General features: G+C 38.2%; 1 protein-coding gene across 6 annotated transcripts in view; it reads right to left on the reverse strand.

Annotated features, from left to right (window-relative positions):
• Nucleotides 1-25273, reverse strand: part of USP32 (ubiquitin specific peptidase 32) — a 74860-nt gene that overhangs the window by 14404 nt on the left and 35183 nt on the right. For 3 of the 6 annotated variants that reach the window (XM_061470523.1, XM_061470525.1, XM_061470527.1), the window contains 13 exons: nucleotides 18785-18916; nucleotides 17257-17364; nucleotides 16372-16487; nucleotides 15926-15988; nucleotides 13973-14056; nucleotides 11524-11585; nucleotides 11303-11405; nucleotides 9347-9539; nucleotides 8042-8211; nucleotides 7208-7348; nucleotides 4644-4803; nucleotides 1797-1951; nucleotides 1025-1106 (listed from right to left, as the gene is read on the reverse strand). In XM_061470523.1, coding sequence (XP_061326507.1) covers nucleotides 1025-1106; nucleotides 1797-1951; nucleotides 4644-4803; nucleotides 7208-7348; nucleotides 8042-8211; nucleotides 9347-9539; nucleotides 11303-11405; nucleotides 11524-11585; nucleotides 13973-14056; nucleotides 15926-15988; nucleotides 16372-16487; nucleotides 17257-17364; nucleotides 18785-18916 — 1569 coding nt within the window. The remainder of the gene's footprint in view (nucleotides 1-1024; nucleotides 1107-1796; nucleotides 1952-4643; nucleotides 4804-7207; nucleotides 7349-8041; nucleotides 8212-9346; nucleotides 9540-11302; nucleotides 11406-11523; nucleotides 11586-13972; nucleotides 14057-15925; nucleotides 15989-16371; nucleotides 16488-17256; nucleotides 17365-18784; nucleotides 18917-25273) is intronic. The other 3 variants (XM_061470529.1, XM_061470524.1, XM_061470526.1) reach the window with 3 other exon arrangements.

Consider the following 25273-nt stretch of genomic DNA (forward strand, 5'->3'; position numbering starts at 1 on the left):
TTCTAATATTCAATACTTTGCTTATTTTTAGTTATTATTTTTGCTGTTTTCATTTCAATGTTTCCAATCATTATTGGAAAACATTCTAATACTGCCATCATTCCAACAAAGCCACTCATGTCTTTAGAAAGTAGCCCTGAGATTTCTTTCCTGTCAGATGATAAATTTTTCAGTACTTATTCTAATATTTAATAAGCATCCCCCATTAAACAACTTGGGCAGAAACAATGCGAGACCCAGATTTCTATATGACCTCTGGGATGTAAGGACAACAGTGAAGTGCATTATGTATGTACTCTTCTGTCTCCCATGTTAAAAACTTAGCCAAAAAGATCAAACCAGTTGAAAACTCGGCTGATCTGTGCACCCTGATACCTCTGACAACGGCTTAATGTGTTTGTGACAGACAGCACTGCGTCATAGCACATGGCAAGAGGATGTGACACGAGAGACTGGAACAAGAAATGCTGAGATTGCTGATGATGCCTTTACACCACAACAAGAGCCAGTCAAGCAGCCAAGTCCAAATGTGCTAGGTTCTCTCCAGATGTGCAAATAAAAGCAGCTTGTAATGAACATCCTAGAAACAAACCCAACGTTGACTGACCCATGCAGTTTTCTTCACCTTTTGCTTTGTGAGAATGTGCTCATGCAAATAACATAACCTGAACTCTTGTAAAATTAGTGAAAGAAGAATCAGGTAATGAAAAAGCTTCAGATGCCTCGCACTGCTTTTGTTAAATCGGGTATTTTGGTTACTAAAGTGGTTTATTTGAAGTTTTTGTATTTCTTCCTGTACTTCTTTCAGTACATACATATATAGACAGAGATCTATTTACACATACCCTTGGTCCCAAAACAGTTACATGATTAAAGTATTAGGGCATTATGCCTATGTATTTGTATAGTTTGGGCAATTACAGAAACCGGTACTATACACAATTCATTAACCATACATATATCGCTCATATAAAACTATTATTAGTTTTTAGTGTGTAAACCAATTACAGGCCTTTTTTAGTACCTTCTATTACTAAATGCTGCTCATCTTGTATTTTAAGATACTCCAGTCTGTGATCTTCATCATCCAGCAAGGTAAGATAGTTCTGCAGGAGAAAAAATGCTTTATATAGTTACTGCTTCCAGATTTAAAATTCTCTGAGGATATTTTAATCTCAAAGTAATGAAATTAAAATAGTGTTAACAATTTCTTCACAAAAGCGAGAACACCAGTTCCCTAATCATGTCCATTAAATACAGGAGTTCACTGATCTCCACAAGCATCTAGTTCCATGCTTTAATTTTATGTGGTTTTTCGCTAGAATGGAGAGAATTACAGGCATGATTCCAAGGAATACATTCTGCTTGTTTACTGTGATTTGGTCACATACACGTTTGAAAAAGATCCTGGATAGCTGCTGGCTTTTGTGCCAAGAAAAACATGCAGCATCATTCGTGTCAATGAAATAATACACTTTTATTTCCATTTAAAACAGTTTTTATGAAGCTTCATACCTTTTAGCCGATTGTTAAATACATGACAGGATAATTAAATGTTTACCAGGCTAAGAGGGAGAAAAGAGGTGTTTTCTGGGTCACTAACACCACTGCTTGGAGTGCACAAAAACCTCCAGAGAACAAGTGGCAAGAGCTTTTCAACCTGGGCAATTAAACTGCAAAGCAAAGCTACGTCTTTATTCTTTTCCCCCTCTGCATGTGTATGTAATAGCTTCTAGAAAAAAGGGAGATATACAGTATCCAACAGATGACTGAAAAGGAAAAGGGACTGACATTACCTCACTGTTGTACAACCAGAGGCGCATATCTTCTTCCTTTATTCGTAACCTCTGGGAGAGATATTCGTGTATCTCTTTAATCGTTTGCATTCGACTAAAGCAGCCGGTGTAAGCCAACACTCGCTTTAAAGGAGCATTTGGTGAAGGTACGTTCCCTGGATTCACAAGCATAAGAAAAGGGGAAAAGGTAACATATACACCCATAGCCAGCTGAGATCAGATCAGTGACAACTTATACACTACCTATACTAAAAGCATTCCTAGGTACGCTGTTCTACTACTTTTGTTTATGGATAAAACGTGTTAGATTGAAAGCTATTTGTTACTAGCCCTTTGAGACAACAAACTTACTATAACAAAGCAGAAAAATTTACTTCCCTTCATACCAAAACCCATTAAAAACCTGCTCCCCTAAGGTTCTCATAGGAAATAATAACTTAAAAGAAGTTTTAAAAGACTGGACTATTCTTTCTCTTCAAAGCATTAAATTTCAAGAGAATTTCCTTTTTGAGAGAACACTGTAAATAAAACATGTCAAAAAAGACAATCTGACTATTCTTGGCAGCAGCATGACTTTGCTTCAGCTCTGCTACGGAGATGAATGCTGAGCTGTGAAGATGAAATCAGCCTGGCACTTCCACAATAGAAGTATTCTTAATAACTAAATTCCTCTCCACATATTCTTTCTGTGACGATGGCTGGGATTTTCACCAGAACTGCTCAACATTCTCATGTTTGCAACACTGATGAATTCCATCAGTGAAGATTACTGCTCTTTTGTGTAATACGAGCTCATCTTTAAATACAAGATTTGCACAAGGGATGAGACCAACTTTACATGCTTTATTTGTTGAGCTTCCTTAGTTTTAACTTAGGAAGTTCCCCACTCCTCACAGAGACAAGTCTGTAACATATTCATCAAAAGCTTTTATTATACAGCCAACCTTCACTGGGCAACTGCATTACTTAAGTAACCAGAGAAGGGAGTGTTCTACTTTCACTGTCAAGAGATTAAGATAAAATAAATAATACCATATGAAAAGATGCAATATTCCATGCACTTTGACAAGAGAGTAAAACTCTACTATAGTAAAGGCAGCAAAGCATCAGTTTTGCTTCAGTATACCAAGCAAAGTATTCATTTTTTTAAAAAGAAAACATAAAAAGCATTTTCTGAGATTAGGTATCAGAGGATTAGTTGTAAGATTACAGCAAGAAAGCATATCTGAAACCCCAAAAGATTAATCACTGATTGGACAAATAAATTAGTGCAGAGCAAAATTATTCCAAATCAAGATCAAATCTGGCACATTGAAAGATTCTCTTTATTTGAATTTTGGCATTTTAGGATGTCCAAACAAAGCAGTTTCCATTTTATTAGGTCAAGAAGGAAAAATGAATTTGGGTAGCAGGCAGTTTCTGCAGCGGAACTCGATTAAGCAGGCAGCTGCATCCACACATCATGTTTTAGATTCTACCAAAGCAGTGAAGAATTGAGCATCTGCATGAGATTTTTAAACAAAGGCTAACACTAGCAAGGCTAAAGGATTTAATTAGTCAGGAGAGCCTATTTCTGGGCATGGGTTACTGTGGATGCATATGAATACCTGTGTGCATCCAAAAGCACATGCATGTGAGTGTCAGGGATTTCTTCAACCCTATTGTGCAAGGCATGTATGCAACTGTGCAAACAAACTGGTAACTGCCAACAAACCCTGCAACACTTTTCAGCTGAAACGTGAAGCTGCAATCTAAGGACTACCCTTATATTGTACCATCTTTTTGGTGATTATCAGGGCAACTATGGCACATGTATTTCACTTTCTTCTGAACTGTCTTTCAAAACCTCATCCAATAGTAGGCTTCACATTCCATTAACTCAATTGCTTGCTAAAGATTATTAAGTAATTTTGGGCACTAAAGCCTGGCTGCCCAAGTAACTCAGAACTCACTGGCTGAACAGGGCTCGTCCGGCCACACCTGGAATAAAATGTTCTGTTTTGGTCCTGGCTGTATAAAAAAGACATGGACAGGCTGGAGAGGGTCCAGAGAAGGGCCACAATGATGCAAGGACTGGGCAGCCATGTGAGGAAAAGCTGAGTGAACCGGGTTTGTTCAGCCTAGAGAAAAGAAGGCTCAGGGGAAACCTTTTCACCATGTTCCGGTATTTAAAGCATAGCTAGAAAGAAGGAGGCTCCCCATTTACACGGAATCACATGGAAAAGATGAGGGGTAACGGGCACAAGTTACTCCAGGGGAGACTCCAACTGGACACAAGAGGAAAATTTTTCACAGTGAGAACAATCAGCCCTTGGAACAATCTCTCTGGGAAGTGGTGGATTCTCCAATGCTGGACACTTTTAAGATTCAGCTGGACAGGGTGCTGGGATATCTAGTCTAGGCCCTGTTTTGCCAAGAAAGGCTGGACCAGAAGATCCTTCAGGTCCCTTCCAACTCGATATGCTATGATTTACTATACACCAGATACACCCACCCACCCCAATGCTCAGCTGCATCTATCCTATGGCTACAAAATTAACTACCACCAGGACTAACCAGACCTGCCCTTCTCAGCTGTTCATTTATGCAGTGCTCATTTTTCACTTTCATCTCACATCTATTTGCAGTAACTAGGCGACTGAACTCGCTTCCCTGAAAATGCTCCCTCATGCCTCTTCCTTTCAAGAGAAGATAGGAGGAAAGCCTTTAAATCTTTACCAAATGCTGATTGTGCCTTTCAGTTGATTAGCTGGTGCACAAGCACAGTGGCAGCAAGCTTCTATACAGCTGTGGGTCTCGCTTTCTTAGAAACTGCGCACTTGTATTCTTGCTGCATTCTTAAGTTACCTCTAGGTAAATGCTGAGGAAACATTCTCAGGCTCATCATACCCATATTCACCCAGATGTTTGACTGCTGCGTTCGAGTGGCAGGCTGCTGTCTCAGGAAGAGCAGGTAGCGAGGAAATAGCTCTAGTTCAGGCACATTTGTTTTGCTGTTTTTGATCACCTAGTAGAGATTTTAAAGCACAGTTTAGAGGCTGCTGTTCAAACGGGTAGGAGATGCCAACAGGAACAGGAAACAACGATGAAAGCAGATGGTTAAAAATATCAACTCTGTTTTATTATTATGAGAAATCTTCTGATTTTCTTATGGGGTCTTAGGCAAATACCCACAGCAATAGCAATTTACTCAATTCCAAGCACTTACTGAAACTTATTAGTTGCAGATTTTTCAAAGCAAACATCTTATTTAGTGGAGCACAGATTCCTGTGCCACACCATGGAGAGCACAGCTTTATAATTCCTGAAATACATGGGAATCTACAATGAAGCCCATTAATTCTACTCAGTGCGTATTTCCACATAAAAGTTTCACAACTGTTGAAAAACCACACATGCTGAAGGCATTTGTTCTGAACTTTAAGGATAGCATTGAATTAAAACCTTCGTTTTGTAAGAACAGACTGAAACTTACTTCTGCTCCATTTTTATACATTGACAGAAAAAACTCTTCAGTCACCATTTCTACGATGATTTTGCTGTCTACATCCAAATGCAGACATCCATAAACAGCAGTAATGTTCCCTATTTTTGTTTTAATTCTGCTCTATGTGAAGCAGAAGAAAACAGCGTCACTTGTGAGAAGCACTGTAATGCACTGAAGTGCATTAAGCTTCAGTTCCAATAACAACAAGGGTGACATTTTCTGGAAAGAAGCAACATAATAGTCCCTACTGTGGGGTGGGAGACAGGGACTGTGAGTGCCTGTATATGTGGTTGCAAGTAACTAAATGTCAAGCTATTCCTTAATTATGGACTGAAAAGCTACAGTTTATACATACATTACTTATAATCTTTTACAGACAGGATTCTCGAATCCTCTCATCATTCTGAACAGAATTCTCTTTTCCAAATGACCCCATCATAAAAACCACATCAGTTCTTGTATAAAGAGATATGCCCTTTTCTGGATCATGAAAGGTGTTTGTTTCCATGGAGAAGATGTGGGAGGAGGGTAACAGAAGCCAGTGATTTTTCACTGTAAAATAATTGCCAGTATTACAGCTAACAGACCAAATCATCAAAAATCACACAGCTAATTCCCTCCCATTTGTGACACTGAATATTTGTAACATCAACCACTTAATCTCCACTGTTACCATCAAAAAATCCCTTCACTTCCTTTTTTCTTTTAGTGTAGCTCCTGTAAGAGGCTACCTGACACAGAATACACCAACCACTACATGGAATCAATACCCTCAACAGAAACTGAAGGAAGTTTCCAGTGTTTTCAAGTGAACAGACCAAATTACTTCATCTTTCCTGCCTCTAAGATCAGCCTGGCTTTGATAAATTCAACATTAATAATTCAAGACATGCCAGGTTTAGCTCCAAATGATTATGACCTGTTAATCGTTTTGCAATATAACACACAGAGAAACAGAGAGAAAGCTCAACAAGTTGAGTAAATGGTATGATTCAACATTGGCTATTGCTGTGTAATTACTGCTTCTCCATCAGAAATCTTGTTACTGTTTTAACTGCACTCAAAAAAAAAAAGAAAAAAAGAAACTCACTGGGATAACACAGACTGATTATGAGCCCACTTGGTCAATTCCACTTCATATACAGCACTTTAACATCTGAACATTATAATCTGCAATACATTCTGCATTGTGCCTAAAATTAATTGTTAACTAAAGATATTACAGCTTGAACATAGGAAACACCAGTGTCAGTCACAAAAAGCAATTTCAGTTCAAGGGTTTTTTCTTTTTTTAACTAAACTTTCCTGCAAACAATTGTTGCTTCTGAACAACATTTCTGACAAGGAATAACTCTTGCCTGGTTTTGGTCACTAGGATCACCTATTGCTTTCTGCTTTTTAGCTTTCTGCTTCACCAAATCTCACTCATTGTGCTTTCTATGACACTGCATACAAAGGGCAGCAACTGTTCCCTTCCCCCCCCAGTTCATGAAATTTAAGAGAGAAGAGGTGCATTTTCAATGCTGCAGGGGTCCCACTTTTCATTTCAGCGGTTTTGCAGGCCTTAGCTTTTAAAGATGAGTGTTTTGATGCCAACTCTTTTAATCTGATCTCAAGCTTACTTTTGCCTGCTTTAGTAATCATGATCAGTTGAGTACCACTTCTGCCTTACTGCAGTATCTCCTGAGGATTGTGGTACAAACCTTGTGGTACACATCCACAGCTTTCTATCCATCTCCATTTCTGAGACTGCTTTTCCCCAGCTTGCTCTTCAAGGCTTTTCATTTACACTATCCATTTTGGATGATGTAGGAGATGACCATAAAAGACTACCTTGTGCAACTGGCAGACCTCAGGCACATCAGGCTGTTTACATTATCCTGATGGTTATGGCAAGTAAACTGTGTCTACGCTCACAACTTACCGGCCTGGGCAAGGACAGATTCGCTCCATACCAATGGTAAAGTGCTCTCCAAACTGGTTCTGGTACCATTACATAGTCCTTTCCTTCAATCAATTGTGGAGATCGTTTTAGTCTTCCACCCTCCATTGTTAATGACGCAGCCTTGAAACAAGAAGGGATGCTGTCACATCTTAAGTGGAAAAACCAGTACATAGCTACAGTGATTTTAGTTCACAAACACACAGCACTTTGTAATTATTAAAACAACTTTTAAGTAGTAATTAGCAACTGCTCTTCACACTGAACGCTGGTATAGAAATGTAACAATAATTAACTCTCAGGTTTCACTATTTACTTTCTCTAAAAAGCTGCCCAGTATAAAACCTGTAATACGTTTCTCTCTCGTGTCACTTACACTGACAACTGCACACAGAAATGCAAGCCTGCTCATCACTGATGGTGCTGGTCTGTGTTTTACATTCTGCTTGCATGAATACTGGAACAAGTGTCAGTTTTGCTTTACTATTTTGTTACCTATATTTTGGGCTTTTGCAACAGCAATAAACTCAGATTGAAAGCACTGAAGTGTTCAATTATTAAAATATTTAAATCCTGAAAGTTGTGTTTAATTTTTGAGTTTCATTTAAGAACATTTTTAATGATTCTCTTCTTACAAAGCACTTTCTTGTAGCCTCAGAAGTAAAACACATTAAGAAACCCAAATTTTGTTACATGACAAAGCAGTATTAATTCAGAATTAGGCTGCTAGCTGAAAACAAGAAAGAAATAAAAGGCTGTGATGAAAGGATGCTAAAAGGTATTTTTCCTATATTCACATCACTCCGATGCATTTACCTTCACTGGTTCTTGTGTTACTAGGGGTTGGTTATCAATCGCTCCTGGCTTCTGAGGATTAAGCTGTAGCAAATTATTCCCATTGGTTCCAAGGAAACACTGGTTATTATTGTCTGAAGTATTATGCTGCCTAGCAAAATCAGTCCCTGGTGTGCCAGGGTGAAGATTATCTGTAATGCAATACAGGAGAAAAAAAACAAACCCAAAAAAACCTCAATTTCAGTTCATGATTCCATAAACCATAAAGGAATGAGTTAAACACTTGTACCCTTTTCTGTTTGTTTTTAAAGAAGGTTGTTGATGAAGCTTTTATCCTTCATACTTCAGTAAAACATGCAACTCTTCCAAACTACAGTGACAAATATGCTGTTACTCTCAGAAAAGAAGTGGATGTACAAAATCCAAATACCAAAGCAAATACTTACACAAATATTGGTTTGATACAGCCTAACTAGGTTTGTGTGAGTAAATGTGTTTAGCATTTGCTTGTTGTCTGGATGTTTGAGTATCAAGCTCCTGAAAATCTTACATCATAACCAAATATATATATCTATATACATATATATATATGCAATAACAACTTATTTTTAGTTTTTCTCCTGGAAAAGGCAAATGTTTTTATCTCACAGAATCTCCTTTGGTTATGACGCAGAACACTAAACAGAAGAAAAAAGAACCTTTAACCTAAACCTTGTTTCCCTTCCTGCCCTTTGTCCATCTCCCCTCACCCCCACACCAGAAACAGCCACAGTAATCTATCTACTTAAAATGGACATTCAGCTGCCTCATAAAGATAAATCTCAAATTCTCACAAGAGCTGCCTGAAAATTATCACTAAAATCTCTTCTTTCACAAAGATGGCTCCAAATGTCTGCACACACATTTGGATCACATCCTGTTAAACTCTAAGGGTGCTTTTCCTAACTTTTTTTCCTGCTTCTTTCCTCTATTACCTGAGGTCATCCCATTGCAAGACACCACAATGCCAGTGGGGTATGACCTAGAAACAACTTTATGTGAAGAGGGGACAAAAAGTCCACTCAGAAAATAAATGCTAGGACAAAAACCTGTAAATCTTGAAACAATTCTGGAAACTAATCATAAGGTAACAGACGAATTGCTGTTTAAACAAGGCTGTTTCTTATCCACCACAAACTGAAAAACCCTGTAGTTCACCAATGTCCATGCATAAGCCACTTCTGCAATCTAAACTGTGATGTTCACCTGGAGGAATCCATGCAGTATGTAGTTTTCTCAAAACCTGCTCTACATTAAACCTCCAAGGAAATAAGATGTTATGCTTACTGCTGCTAGTAGTCTCTGAGGCTTCTGATGCAGTAGAAATATTATCTGAACACTTTTCTTCTGTTGCACTGAAGTAATTAAGACCTCCCATTTTGTCTTCTCCCTGTTCTGAAGCATTGGCAGCAGCAGCTATGAGTGAATTCTTACCTCCACTCAAGACAGATGAAGGCTCTATCACAACAGGGTTTGCATCCTAAAATTGGTAGGCAAGTAGAAAAATGATAAGCCAGTATCAAAGACATTTAAGCATCAGCCAAACCAAGCACCAAAATTCACAGCCTGCATGACCACTCCTGCATGTCCCAAATGAGCTTTATAGGAAAAACAAAGTAAAATTCTACATGTGCAGAAGCAAACAGCCAAAATGGTTAAACCAGTGGAATCAACTCTTCCGTAGAATATAAAAATTGCAAAATACCAGAATTATTTCCTCTATCTCAATCCATGAAAAGACAACCATTTTAGACAGCTGTAATTACTGTCTATAAATACATGAAGATTTGTCCTTGTTGAATTTCATATGGTTAAATGAGAACACCAGCACAACAACAACAAAAACATTCTTTCCTCAAACCTGCAACAATTCAGTCCTCCCTAACTTTGTTTTGAAACAAAGTTCCCTTGTTTCCTTTGGAGAAACAGCACTGCAAGGGCAATCTGGCTCAAAATGAGGCAAGATAAAGGGGGAGAAAAAGACCTGCATGCCTCTAAAAGTGTAACTTAACCAGTACAGACAAGATGCAAGAAGAATCTTAATCAATTTACAGCACCAGTCACAACATGAAATGGCAATAAATGAGAAAACAGAAGAAAAAGGGAGCCTCACTGAGCTTTAGAGAGGAAAAAAGAAAATCCATGTAATGAACATCACTGGAAAAAGGGATTTTTCCTGTCTTATGTTGTGCCCTATTTACCCCATCACTAAAGAATATTCTGTCAAATGACAAACTGTGCAGTACAGCTAAAAGTATAAAAATGAGACTGAAATATATGTTGGAATTACAGTAATCATTTATAAAGTTTCATGGAAATTCCAAGTGTTCTCTTTGCTGAGAGGCTGACAGGATGACTAATGGCATCGTGCTATTATGCAAAGGATTCGGTATGAGATCTTGTGCACCTCTGAGCACTTATACTATGACAAGGATCATCTTATCTATTATTTCAGGCATTTAAGCCATCATTAGTCCAATTCATTGAGCATAAAGAACAACTGTAATCGCATTGTTATTTAATGCATACGTTGCATTTTCTGACTATTTTTAGTTATTTGTATTTATAAAACAACTCAAATACTTTGATGATTATCACTATATCAAACTTTTCTGAGAAACAGTTTATTTTTGTGTAACCTGCAAAGAATATTTATCTCCACCTCAACTGTTACTAAATTTATTGAATATGATTTCTTTTGAAAAAAAATCAGAGTGATGCTTTAACTTGAAAGTTTAAGTTGGAGAGTATTTAAAGAGCACTCTGTGCCTACATGGTTTTAGTAGGACCCCCCTGATCACCACCAGGTCCTGGGCTACTTTTCATCATTGCCTATAAACCAAAGAGGTCAATTCCCTCCTCTGTTTGTCCAGAAAATGCACAAGTGTGTATCTGTGGCCCAAGCGAAGTCAGAACCAATACAGGCAGCTTTATTATCAAATGGATCCAATAACTTAAGGGAAGTACTATCGTAAGAGTATGTTTTTAATCAAACAATATTTTGACATGCAGGAATGATGAAGGCAAGCACAAAAAGAGATGACAGGTTAACAAAATCACAGCGAAAATCTCACCACGTGGCAGTGATTCAGTAAAACAATTCTTTGCCACTAACAGACAGAAGATGCTTAATTTCAAGCATTATTGGTTAAGCAGTCATTTGCTCCACGCTGTTTTTTCCATCCACACATTCACAGGTTTAAAGAAACCACTTATTCAGTACACTATTATTATTATACTTACATATTTGACATATTCTTTCCACTGGTGCCACCATGGCATTGCAATAAGAAACCAGTTGTGCCCTGGTTGAAGGCCATACCTGCTTTCTCTTTCTAACCAGCCCCTGCACATTAAGAAGGAACAACATGAAGCACCAGCTGGAACAGGGAAATTGCAATCCTTTTGAAAAGTACTAAAAGGTGATTCTGAAACTCATTAAAAATTCTAAGCAAAACATGTACCTAATAATCTGCCCTTCCTCCTCTGGAGTGGCAGGTCGTAGCCCCAGAACTATATGACACACCTGGAAGAAGAAAGTAATTGTTATTAAGAACCAAACCAGTATGAAACAAGCATTGGGCAAATGAAAGAACAGCTTTAATGGGACTTTTCTGAAAATTCTTTTGAATCATGTAGCAAGACTACCTAAAATCAAACGAATCACTAAAAAAGCAGTATTGTGAGCTGTGAGATTCACAACCTGCTCCCACTGTTAAGATGAAGATACCAAGAATGACAAATGCCCCACGACAAATTAAGGTGAACAGAAAATGAATTTTCAGGACTTTAAGGGCTGAAGCGCATGCTACAAAAGATCACAGGAACTGACATGGATCAGATATACAACAAGTTAAGGTGTCTGTATGTACTGGAGAGAGGGAATGAGGAAAGGGAGGAATGCAAGTGGTTGGAAGAAGCTAAGTGAAAGGTTAAAAAAAAAGCAAAATGGAAAGTGGGATTTTATCCCAAGGACAAGACAGCAGCCCCAGATGGCTAATATTTTACTCCTCTCTTCCTAGGAAAACCATCCCGGCCTTGCTGCAGTGAGTACATCTCTGTTGGGCTCTCCCAGCAGCTCCCTGCCACAGGGCATGCGGCTGGGAGCGCTGAGCAGAGAGGAGCAGACTCTGCAGGAGCCTTTGTTTCCCATTGCAGGAGGAGGGTCAGCTGTCTCATCTGCGAGACAGTTCTCAAATTGGTTGCTGCTCATAACATGATTTATAGTCTTTTCCTTATGTCTCTTTGGAGGGTATCAATTTGCGTCTCAGCTGGAGATTTCTAATGACTGGTGAGATATCTTATTTAAATTTATACTACAGTGTGAGAGACCATTTCACATTCTGAGTACAACAAAGGCCATTCGCTGCTGGGAAGCAACAGATTTTCCAGCACACACAACACAGCTGGTTCCAGTGTTTTCTTTTTAAACTCATGGAGCACTGTGCCAGTATCAGATTCTTCCTCTAAACTAACCCTGCTACAAACAAACCAATTTGTTGACAAGCTTTCCAGGGCGCTCCACTCAGACTACTCAGCTTTTCTGTCTGCAGATGAGACACACAAGCTCATGACAGCTTAAATAGATGCCCAGACAAATCAATGGCAGACTCTGTCCCCCGTGTGAGTGTGTTACGGAGCCCGCAGCATGAGATGGGGGTGCCTCATAGGATAAAGTTTATCAAAAGATGCTACACTTAATATATTTCTTTTAATTATGATTATCATGAAGTGTTCGTTATTTCTATTTCAGTCTTGCTCAGATATTTGTTAGTTCATGAATATAAACTTATGATAGGATATTTAATGCTAGACAGTCCAAAAATAAAGACAGCCCTTCTTGAGAAGGCTGCGATGTAAGCAAAACCCGATGCAATCAGAAATAGAAAGAATCTGCAGAACTTTCTGATTTTGTTCTTTTCAGCTGTGATGGTGTTGATGGCCTCAGAATACTCTCCCTCAGCTGCTCTGAAGTTCTTGGAAAAGTATAGTTCGAAATACAGTATATAAAGTAGTCTGTGGCCATAACCAGGAGAATGAGTTGCGTGCAACCATACTTACTGTAAAAGCCACACAGCTTCTCTCTGATAAAATACGTTTCTGCTACAATTTGACCCTGTAACCATCTAAGCTTCACTGGTAAGATGAGAACAGAGCCCACTGGTCTTCCCTGATATTCCTGGGAAGAGGTGAGACTGCCATATGGGCTGGAGGTGAATGCTAAATTGGGGCAAATCTTCAAGGCTCCATTCGGAGTATTATTACTTAAAGTATCAATATCAACAGCAAACGGGTAAGGAACAAACTGCAGGGAATGAAAATACTCTTAGGGGTGTGTTTTCTGCACAAAGTGAGCCAGTGCTAAAACATGAATAAATTATGAAAATCCAATTCAAGCTCAATTAAAACCAAACTCAGCACACAATCCTCAGCTTTGGCAACACAATACTGATATGATATCACAGCTTTCAAGGACTGCTTCATTAAGAAAACAATGAAAGGTTTCTTAGAAGGCCTTAAGAGAAAACATAAAGGGAAAGTGGTTGCAAAGAGTCAGCAATACCTTTTCTCATGTCTTGGGTCCATTTCTCAGCAAAGATTTGCAAGAACTGGTCAAGAACAGCCTTTTTCTAATGGGAAACGTAACTGCTGATACACTTGAAATTTCACTGCATAAACAGTAGCCTATGTTCACTTTAACAAATTAGGCATCTCCATACACTAAAAAGAATAATAATCAAGTAGAGAATCATTCTGTCAAGGTAATGCACAATTGCAAACCCACATGACTTACTGCAAGAGAGGAAACAGTAAGCATGGTGACACAAATGCTGCCACTGCACTTTGTGGCCACACATAAAGCTCATGAATTATTTGCCATAATTTTCGAGTTTAAATTGACTCTAAACATACCTGAAAAAGCAGATTTAGAAATTCATTGGCAAGTGCACTCTTCACACTCCATATCTGGTAGTCCTCCAGAGTGAGGTGTCCAAGCTTAGATAAAGGCAGGAGAAGGAAATGGGAAGGAAAAACCATCAAACCATTAACCTATTTCTGTCACACTCCTCATTAAATGTGTCATAACAGGCAAAAGCCAGTGAGTTGATAAAAAGTAGCATCTACCACTCTGCTAACAAAATTTGATGCAATCAAAGAAAAAAAATGCAGTTTTAGCATAATGTAGGCAACCTGTTACAGAGAGAACCAAAAAGCTTTGAGAGTCCAGAGGATGAACTGTGCGCAGCATGTAACCTCTGCTCCTCCTCTCCACTTTTCAGAGTTAGTATTCATGCTCTACTGCAGTAGTCATATTTTCTCAAACCACAAAACCACTAGCAGCAGTATGTGACTGGTTTTGTGTCCTACGACGTGATTGCCCTGACAAGATTAAGACAAGCTAGGACTCTGATAGTCCAAATAACCTCTGCACATAGAGATATTTGCATCTATTCAGAACCCCATCCTACTTTATGGCTTGGGAAAAACTATTTTGGATTATCAAGTCCTTATGACCTTACCTTACAACACGAGTCCTATTAATTCTTAACCACTTGCAAAGTTACAGTAGCATAACACTGACCAATGTCAGCGGAACTTCTGATTTTCATCAGTTCAGTGATAGGATCAATCTGAATTTCTTATATTGTACTATCATTCAGAGCCACTTTTACAGCAGTGGCAGTTACTCTGCCTCTTCTTACAGACCATTTCCTCCAGAGTTCATATAGGTCAAATCTAACATATGAAAAGAGGTTAAATAATTTATGTAATTACTGCACCATCAGCTCTTTCAGCACTACATCCATGATGCAACTATTAAAGATATACTGAAGACTTAGGGAGTTTCTTTAACTCTTTGTGGAAACAAGACTGCAATACACTTGCTTACAAAGCACCCCTCTGAAAAAAGCAGACACTAAAGCCTTTAAAGCATGAAAGAAAGAGCTCAGTGAAGCTGCAATTTCTACTGCTTTGGTAACAGAAGAATGAAAACATTTGCCTAGCACTTTGTTGGAGTACAAGCAAGCAAGGCGAATATTAAAACAAGTAATTAAATATTTCTAGGCATTCTTTATGGGTTTTATTGAATTATTTATAGCTTCCAGACACTCTTCCTAATTAGTGAAGCGAAAGATGAAATAATGGAAACTACTTCCTCTCTATTGTTTGCAGATGATAGTGCTCAAAAAAGCAAGAACATAATTAAAGATTTACACACAGCCAACTCTAAAGCACAATATAAACTACTCAGGCTTTTTGCTCTGTGTCATGCCAGTCATGATGGATGCCTCCACAGTTTCATGAATACTTAGCTCTGAAACAATACCACTGGTATATAGCTCACTGGTTGTATACAATATTATTGCAAGCAAAGTAGTCTGATAATGATAATGCATAACATTATTAATATAACTCTGTCCTAGCACAGGAAGATAATGTGTCTTCCACAGCATAAAATATAAGATACATTAATGCACTGCCCCCCTTTTTTCACAAGATCATTTCTAACATGAAAACAAAGAACAGTTTCTCCAGAACAAAAGTCGAGCATCAGATTTAAAACTGGTATTAATTTTTCACAGCAAAGCCTTGCAAACAGAACGGGTATGCTTCAAATTGATTTTGTTGGTGATGTGTTTTCGGTTGAGCTTCATATATAAAAGACGGTTTACAAAATTCAAACATGTTCTTTCTCTCACAGAACAATGTGGAAAATTTAATGGAAAAGTGACATTTCTTGAAAGTGTCTTTTATTGACACGTCTCTGCTTTAAAGAAAGCATAAGATTTTACTTTCTTTCCTGTAAATAAACTGAAGAAGCCACGGTATAAAAACAACAAGGGAAGAACTGCAAATTCCTACCTTTGTGTTATCATGCATATTCAAAATATCTTCTACAATTTCAGACAAATCCATGTTCAATTCCTTAACAAACAAAAGGATTACAAAAGAAAGTTAAATTCCCACAGCAATCCCTGGAGCTGCATGTGCTCAGAACAAAAATACAACTGAGAAATATTGATGATTCCTCCATGTAATTCACAACTGAGTGCTTCCAGACAGTTGTACTTCTGTACCTAAGGCTTCTTTATATGAAACAATGTACATTATAGTCACACCATTCTGCTTTGGTCAAAGTTACACAGGGTAAGTTACACCCAATAATCAATACCCCTCCGCTAAGGTAAGTAGTTCAAGGATGCCTGTGTTTCCCTGAAACCATGTTCAAACAACATTCCCATTCCTACTTTTGGAGGATGACTTTAAGAAAGAGAAGCAACTGAATGAAACCCCCAAATAGAACTTACGGGTATTTTATCAGTACGGTTATCCTTCCAAACCTCTAACAGTGCAACCACCATTTCTTTAAGTTCAGTGCGGGACAACACACCATCTCGGTCAATGTCAAAAACCTTGAAGCAAACTGAGAGAAAAGGAAATTACTTTTCTATGTTAGAACTACTCAACAACTATTATTTTCTAGGCCTCCCTTGCAGAATGTAAGTCTGCAGAGTCACAAGAACCTGATTTAGTGCTGACAGTTTTGATGAGGCAGGATGCATGTGTGGTAGTGAGGAAATGGAGCAGCTGTGTTTAATAAACTGAAATCTAGATTCTTGCAATTCTGTGCTGTGTTTTCTGATGTGACATAGAAGGGAACATATGTGCGTCCAGAAATGTCCAGGGAACAACAGCCTTTAAGCTGCAGCAAGAGGGCTTTGGAAAAGTATGGAACAAAGGTATTTCAAAACACAAGAACCTTGCAGGGAGGCAGCCTAAAACCGGACAGTCAATAAGCCAGAACATGCTATTTACCACAAAACAATCAAATAGGAGAATCAGTTTATATTGTATCTGATGAATATGTGTTTGCATTTTCTTTACTGAGATTCACATTTCTGCATCATAACGCAGAACACTGAAAAATAACTTGTGAATTTTAATCTCTTCCCCCCAAACAGGTTGATAATTTATATGAAGTTATGGGTAAGCGATAAAATACACAGAATCAGGTTTAATCATCCTTTATAAAATAAAGTCTTAATAATTACAATTCCTTTCATTTTTTAACTTCTGCAGCCTGCCTCACACTTATCCAATGGAAAAATTCTAAACACGTGGAAACAACCAAACTTCAGTGTTCAAACTGAAAAGCTTCTCTAAAATAAACAGTTAACACTTTGCATACTTACACTTCTGTCTTTCTGCCAAGGGTCCCCTGCAACATGCTGAGAGCCCACAGGAAATTTCTTTAAAATCTATGTGATTGTCTCGGTTTTCATCAAAAGCATTAAATAAACCTGCAAACCGCAAAAGCATCTCCTGTTACAGCAGGTGGCTGGCAGAGCTGACAGTCATACTTAGCATTTACATGGAGGGTTAATGGTTAACATTTGCAAGGAGAAATACAAATGCTTCTGATTATAACTCTAAGCATAATAAAGGTAATTAAGCCCTACTAAGACCATCTGAATGGTGAATCAGATCACTCTGGTATCAAGAATTCTGAACTGTAGCCTTATTCTCACACCTTCCCTGTAATGATTGATTTATAGAGCGTCCACCTACACGGGCAGGACAAGCAAGGAACAAGATGGCAAAGGTACTCAGATGCAAGATGCTTTCACCTTTCACAGCGCCTGATAGAAACGAGACATGCTAACGTTGCATATTTTGCCATAAGTGAGATAGGAGTTTCAGTTACCAGCCTTCAAATGATTTGAGAGTTCTGTTCATTTCAGCACATATAACTTTTTTTTGTCCAATAATCTTTTTTTCTCTTTGTGCAAATGACTCAGTTGCATTATCCACAAAAGACATATTAAATGACCAGAAACCATTTGAGTTTCCCCATAGCAGCTGCATAAATTTATATCACTAAGCAGATAAAACACACTTCCGAGCAAAAGGATGTGGGGAAATATCCCTACTGAATTGAACATAAATTCTGGTGTTTTAACAGCTTGCAGCCACTCCAGATGAATTTCCCATTTTCTACTTAGTGTGGCCACTTGTCAGTAAAGCTGACCATTTGGTGGTAAAAAATTGTCACTCTAGGACTGCAGACAAGTACTAGCACACAAGTAGAACGTTACTTTAAGGCCTTATATTGTGCAGTAAATGGCAATTAGACAGTTGCAACCTCCACTCATTACCAGAGTGGCTTCAATCTGAAAGCCCAGCTTGGTTATTAATGGCTAAGTTGCAACACACAAATCTCCTGACCAGCTCTTCTGAACAAAATCTTCCTTCACTTCCAGTGTTTGGGTAGACTGTTTCATTGACTGCATGATACAGCTTCTGACCTGCACGCTGAATTCTCATTTAACAGACAAAATTCACATTTATCGGTTTAAGAATGGTCTTCTATTTTATCTCATTCAGGGGCAAGAGTATATCTTGTCATTAAGGAGCACAGTGAAAAATTTTAAGCAATCACAGGGCAAATTCTACATAAAGTTTGACATATTTCCTGACAACTAAGAAGAATGCAACACGCATTGCTTCGTCATTCCAGATTTCCCGACAAATAAGAGATTTCTCAGGCATCTTTTCTGCTCTTCAAACATTCAGAATTCAGCAGAACAAATCTCTCTAAGCTTAAAATACATCTTTAAGTAGGTCCACTTTTAAAGCCATAAAATGTACATGTCAGTAGACAATCAGGTACTGAACACCTCAGCAACATCAGCTCCTCACAGGTTAGATCGAATTCCATACCTTCACTCAGAGATGGATGAATAGGAGGGGAAACTAAGGGGGCAAACGTTTCTAAATCAAAACGTCCAGTTCTTGATTGAGCTTTTAGCAGCCAGTATCGTTTTTCGAGATCAATGATGTCAGATTCTTCCACTGTATAAGCAAGAAAAATAAAAGGAATTGTTGGCAATATCTAGACCATGTTAGAATTCAGCACCAAATAAAAATGCAGCATTATTTTGTCACAACAAGAAATAATGTTCATTTTTTTATGCCCAACTCCTGCTTACAAACATTAAAAATATGAGCAACAGAGAAATAAAAAAACAATTTTACCTTCTTTATCTACAGAATCATGTCACCATCTAGGAATTCCCATCAATAACACACAAGTGTTCAGAGATATAGAAATGAACTTTTCCCACTGCTAAAGGTTACAGCAGTCTCTTCATTTTCACTTATTTCTTCTTGGTGAATTGAACAGGCAGATTACATATGCAGTACCTTATTTTCCATGGTATCTAGTATTTAAATCCTCTAAAAGGATGCAAAGCAGCATATAAAAAAAAAATTCCACACTTTAAAATATATATATATATAAATAGTACTTGTCTGCTCTTGAAAAATTCCTGTTTGCAAGTTTTAGTCTTCTGAGACAGTAACAATGCTAAATTTTAATGTGACTTTTAACCACTGCATCTCATCATTAACTTTTTCTAAATATAAACCACATTTGTTTCACTTTATTTTTACACTACAGAGGCACTCGGGAACCCAGTCAACACTGGGGAGTGAAATACAAACCTAGAAGATACTTTAAAGGGAGGAATTTACAAGCTAATTTACAGAAGGGAGGACAAAAAGCCAAACTCCCGAACTAACAGTGAGTAAAGCAAGGTGCTAGGCAAAGGAGAATAAAAACAGGCAGAGGAAGAACTTGTGTTTTCTTTCAAAACCTTCTATACAAATTTTGGTCTCTATGTTTTATCCTTGGAAATAAAAAATATAGATAGAGAAACATTCAGTTTCTGCTCAACAATGGTTTTAACCTTTCTACATATGCAAGTGTGTCACAACACTGCTTTAGGTCACTACAAATTAATTGGTTCTCAAATAGATATGTAATGACAAAGCTGTCTATATTAAGAACCACTACGTGTGATCCCATTCCCAGATGGTTCTGAGCCTTTAAATCCACGCCAGCTTTCTAATAGGTTTAACTTGAGCTATTTGGCCTGGTTTAGTCAACAGAAACAATAATAATCCTGTAAGGCTTAAGAACAGAAGAGAACCCAAAGAAGTTATATGCCAAATTGAAACTTTATTGATTTTTTTTTCCTATTTCTGTCCTAAGTAGTAGTAACTCGCTCAGAATAGTAACTTACGTAACCTATAATAAGCATGAATTAGTAGTAACTACCCAGCAGGCACATCACACAATGCATCAAAACTTACACAGTATCTTACTCTCAGCAGCAGAAAGTTTGGGAAAATTCTAACAAAAGAGTCATGTCTGAATAAATTTTTCCATGCTGCTTGAAGAGTGCACAGGATTTACACCTTCCTGTAACGTATTTTTGGACAGGCTAACTAGAAAAGTAAGATTAGTAAAAACATGTCCTCCTTTTTCTTTATACAGTCAGTACAAACACTAGACAGGCCATACAGTAGCATACAGAACATCCACACCAAAGCTACAGTCCCAGGGCCACATTAAACTAAGTCAACTTCAGGCTGAAAAGAAAAAGTTTACCTTCCCCCTTAACCCCCAGTATGGGTGCAGCACCCTCACTTGCATCGTTATCAGCTACTCTGCATCTATACAGTAAGTGAGATAACAGAACTGATCCAAAAATCAAACTAAACTGATTGTTTAGTTTGTGCATCTACACAGTAAGTCCATCTATACAGTAAGTGAGATAATAGAACTGATCCAAAAATCAAACTAAACTGATTTTTTCCTTCTCTTCTCCCTCTCCTTCCTATATGGATCAATTCCTTTATCTGGCTTACCATCTCTTGGTTGTGTTGTAATCATAAACTCATTTGGGTGTGAAGGGACCTCAAAGATCATCTGGTTCCAACCCCCTGCAGTGAACAGGGACATCTTCAATTAGATCAGGTTTCTCAAACTCCATCCAACCTGATCTTGAACACGTCCAGGGATGGGGCATCTACTGCCTCTCTGGACAACCTGGTCCGGTGTTGCACCACCCTCATCATCTAGTTTCAATCTACCTTCTTTTAGTTAAAACTATTACCCCTCATCCTATCACTACAGGCCCTATTAAGAGGTCTGTACCAAATCCATAAGGGAGCAGTAATCTAGAAATACAAAGGAATATTATTCTACTAGAAATCAAGGAAGAGAAATGGAGTAGTTATTTCTTTGAAGATCAGCACACAGAAATATCATAGGTGCTTTGGACTGGCAGAGATGTAAGCAGCTTCGCAATCCTAAGCTGAGCAGTCAGGTGATGTTTGAATTGCACTGCATCTGGTATGTTCCAAGACATAGAGGGATGTCATGATGTAACAACATACATGCCCCAAAATGGCCAATGTATCAACAGATGGGGGCAAATCTACCAAATTAAATGCACTTTCCCCTCAATCTTGTTGCCTCTGCAGGTACCAGGGTGCTACAGTACTGATAAGAGTGAGCTCACAAGACATGACATTAGGACTAGAGCACCAGTATTCTGCAGGAAATCCAAGAAAAAGTATATTTGTGGAGTTCCAAGAACAGAAATAAACAAAAAGTAAAATAATAAAGGCATAAGCCACTTTATGAGACAGAACCATAAGAACATGAAGAGAATCACTGTACTATTGTACTACCTAAACAACTGCACATAAAGGGCAAGTTTGTACTGGCATTTAGAGGAATTGCACATACACATCATTGCTGTCATCAGCAAACACAAAAGCCTTATGCTAACTCTCTTGAACATACGCATGTAAATCAGTTTCCTTTTAATCTACCTTTGTGACTGGGAAGAATAACAAATGTACTAGTTTGCTACAAGTGAAATAATGCAACACTAAGAATATCCAGAACAACAGAAGCTCACATTGTCTTTACTGATGAGTAAATCTGCAGAAACCAGCTTTAATGGCAGGTGCATTATTTCTTTTTAGTAATGAAGAACTGCAAGCCATGGTCTCTGGCCACAGAAAACATTCTCTGAATCTACAGGAGAAGCTGTTCGTGCTCCAGTTTTTAAATTGCACTTCACAGATGGTTTTCACAGTGCTAACTTTATTGGTTTATTATTTCAATCTCAGACAAGAAAGGTTATCAGAAAGCATCTTATCTGCAGTTCTGGCCAGCAGTGGTTGAAATAACAGGGTCATTTAAAAGACAAAGAATAGCTGGTCAATGCTACATTGACGTTATAGCCAAGGCAGGTCCAGGCTATTTATTTTCTGCATAAGAGCTGAACATTTTAGAAAGTGAAACTGAGAAAGTGGTAAATAACGTTGTTTATACTGATGAGACACAAGTAAGGTGGAATCCAAGTAAAAATGTGACAAAAGAATACTTTTCACTCATAGTAACAACTAACTGAATTGCAGCTCACTGCAATAGTTCCACTTACATAAAATACAGAAGGATTTATTGGATTACAGCACACATGAAAGAGTAATTCTACAGCTGAAAAGCCAGCTCTTACAGAATTGATTTCTCCAGAGTGATTTTTGGCACATAATCTTGTAAATCAGTCTTGGGATATGTTGTGCACCATCTATTCCTCCATAAAAGTAGACTAAAAGAAATCTCTTGCAATTTATGATGTATACATATAATCATATTTGGTAGCGAAGTTTAAATGAAGCCTGATAAAAGCAGACTGCACTTACTATCCAAACATACTGATGTGTATGAAAAAAAATGGTGTGTTCTAAAGAGCTTTCACAAAAAGGATTTTACCTTTTCAAAGTACGGGTTTTTTCTCCTCATTCCTGCTCAAATCCCATCAGAAGTGTGAACTGGGCTCCCATTCAGCAGTCCAAATCTTAAATAACCTCTGATTATATCTAGAAATGTACCTCATACATCTATACAACGTAGTCCAAACCATCAGAACAGCCTGGCTTTCTAGGCAAGTAAGCACTCATTTTTGTCAATTAGCAACACGATCTGATTATTTCAGCTCACGCAGAGGTATTACACATCTGTGAAACTTCATCATATACTACCACATTGCTACCATGTGCTATTTTATATATCACTCATCCCTTGTCCATTAAAAATATGAAAGCCTTTCAGAGCTGACCATGAATAATCATGAACAGTGTTTCTTAGCTCAATCCTCTAAAATGAGACAAGCATAATTCGAAGAATGATAATGTCAAGCGCACCACAAGTTTCCTGTTGTAAAGGAAGGACAAGTAAACACCCTCAGTAAAAAGAGGCAGCTGAGAAACTGTAAATATACTAAGAATGTGTTAATTTAAACCCAGCTGCCACACTGAGATGGACAGTCAGGACGCACAACAGTGATAAACGCTGGAAAAAGCATTCTTCATTTCAATGCCATTCCCAAGGAATGTATGCCCTTAAGCACTACAGAGGTAGCAAGCCACGAATACCCTTCTGTCAGGAAAAAATTAAAAGCCTGTTTTCATTTCAAGCACTATTTATGATAATTCTTTATACAACCAGAATTACGGATTTCAGTATATACAAAACTTTAATTTTTACCCACCTATTGGCACAATCCTCTCTGGTTCACAGCAGTAGAAGCATACCATATTCCCAGCATTTTAACTGAAACTGGGTTTGCTTTACTGTTTACCATGATATCCTCCACACAAAACCCAGTCCCTGGTCACGGAGAGCACTCTTCATCACGCAGCAACAGAGCCAGAGCCCCCGAATGACTGAACACCAAACTCTTTCTGCCTGACCACACCTGTTTATTGCTTTCAGATTAACACATGGAAGGCTCCAGGACCTGGGCACAGAGAGCTGATTTGCAAGACACAAAATAGCCTGGGAACTAAGAGGATAACTAAGTGACAAGATGCAGATTAAGTGAGACTGAGGCTTTTTCTTATTGGCCTGGTCTTCTGGAATACTTCCATCTTTTTCCCTTTTAATTTGAAATATGGACACACATTAGAGAAGGGAATATTATAACTTCAGCCAAAATCCTTGTCAGACACACATTCCATGCGGTCATCTAGCAGAATATAGATTATCAGTGCCTTAATACAAGAACACATACAGAACAGGTATTAAACATGCTCTTAAAGGCACCTTTCACAAATCTGAAATCTTCAGAATTTTCTTCCAGTGGCCTTCCACATATCGAAATGAGATGGTGTTTCAAGAGTGGGTACCACAACTGAAGTGGGCTACCTACAGAGCGTATATTTTATATCCAGCCTTTTAACGTGAGCAACGTTAAGCGATCACTTCACTTTCCTTTTATTTTATAGACTCACATCTTCATCTTATCATAAAGCTCTACAGGTTTATAAACCCATCTCTGACAGAAGAGGTTACTTCTACCACATTCAGTTTCAACCTCATGGTGTTTCAAAACCTCACTCTTCCATTTCACCCATGCTGCCTGGTTAGCCAGGGTTTCTCTCATTATTATGCTAAATTAGCAGTAACTGCATGTTCTAAAATACAATTATTATACTGATTGCACACTGTCTTAACTGCATCAGAACATAAGAGCTGTCAGAAAAAACAGGAGCATTTTGATGAATATTTCTGATGACAGAAGAGAGTGCCTTCAATATGAAGGAGAATTAGGGTGCTACTGAGTAAGAACTCAGTGGCACAAGAACCAGGTAACAAAGAAGTACAAATTACAGTCTTCTAGTTTGAAACCAGTAACCCCCCGATAAATAGAAGTATTCTCCCCCTGAAAAAGGACTGAAAACCTAAGTATATAAGCACATCACATGCCACTGAGACACACCAAAATGAAACAGTCATAAAAGAAGGCAACCACCACCTATGTTACACCAGAAGAAATCTCTCCAGCCAAGTGAAGGCAAGCAAGGAGGACTCACCCAGAGTACGATAGCTATGTGTCATCTGAGTCCGAGATGGAACAGGGGATGGAGCACCTGGTCTGAAATAGACTCAAACTGTGCCCATTTTACTTTCACAAAAAGGTCAAGAAGAAACACAGCAGTCACTTGCATTTATAGCAAAGAGTAAAAAGGAAAAAGAGCAGAGACTGTCTGAAACCAAGGACATTACTGATGGAAAATGAAGATAAACTGCCCACAAATACATGTAGAAGATACACTGGCATCATTTTCCCCTACGGGACAAAAAAACCCAACAAAACAAATAAGCCTCAGTATCTCAGAAAGAAATAACACAGTGACCCCCAGGGTCTGCACTGGGGGGGGGGGCAGAGGAGATCTTTCCACTTCTCATGTGCCTGTACATCACTGTGACAAACCAAGCCACAGAAAGCTGCACTTTGCAGGTACGATGGAGTCTGTTCCATTCTGATACCTACAGGAATAAACTAG

This window comes from Pezoporus flaviventris, unplaced genomic scaffold, assembly GCF_033815535.1.
Source record: "Pezoporus flaviventris isolate CSIRO_AGI_PZ_B2104156 unplaced genomic scaffold, CSIRO_AGI_Pfla_v1 ptg000063l, whole genome shotgun sequence".
Taxonomy (NCBI): domain Eukaryota; kingdom Metazoa; phylum Chordata; class Aves; order Psittaciformes; family Psittacidae; genus Pezoporus; species Pezoporus flaviventris.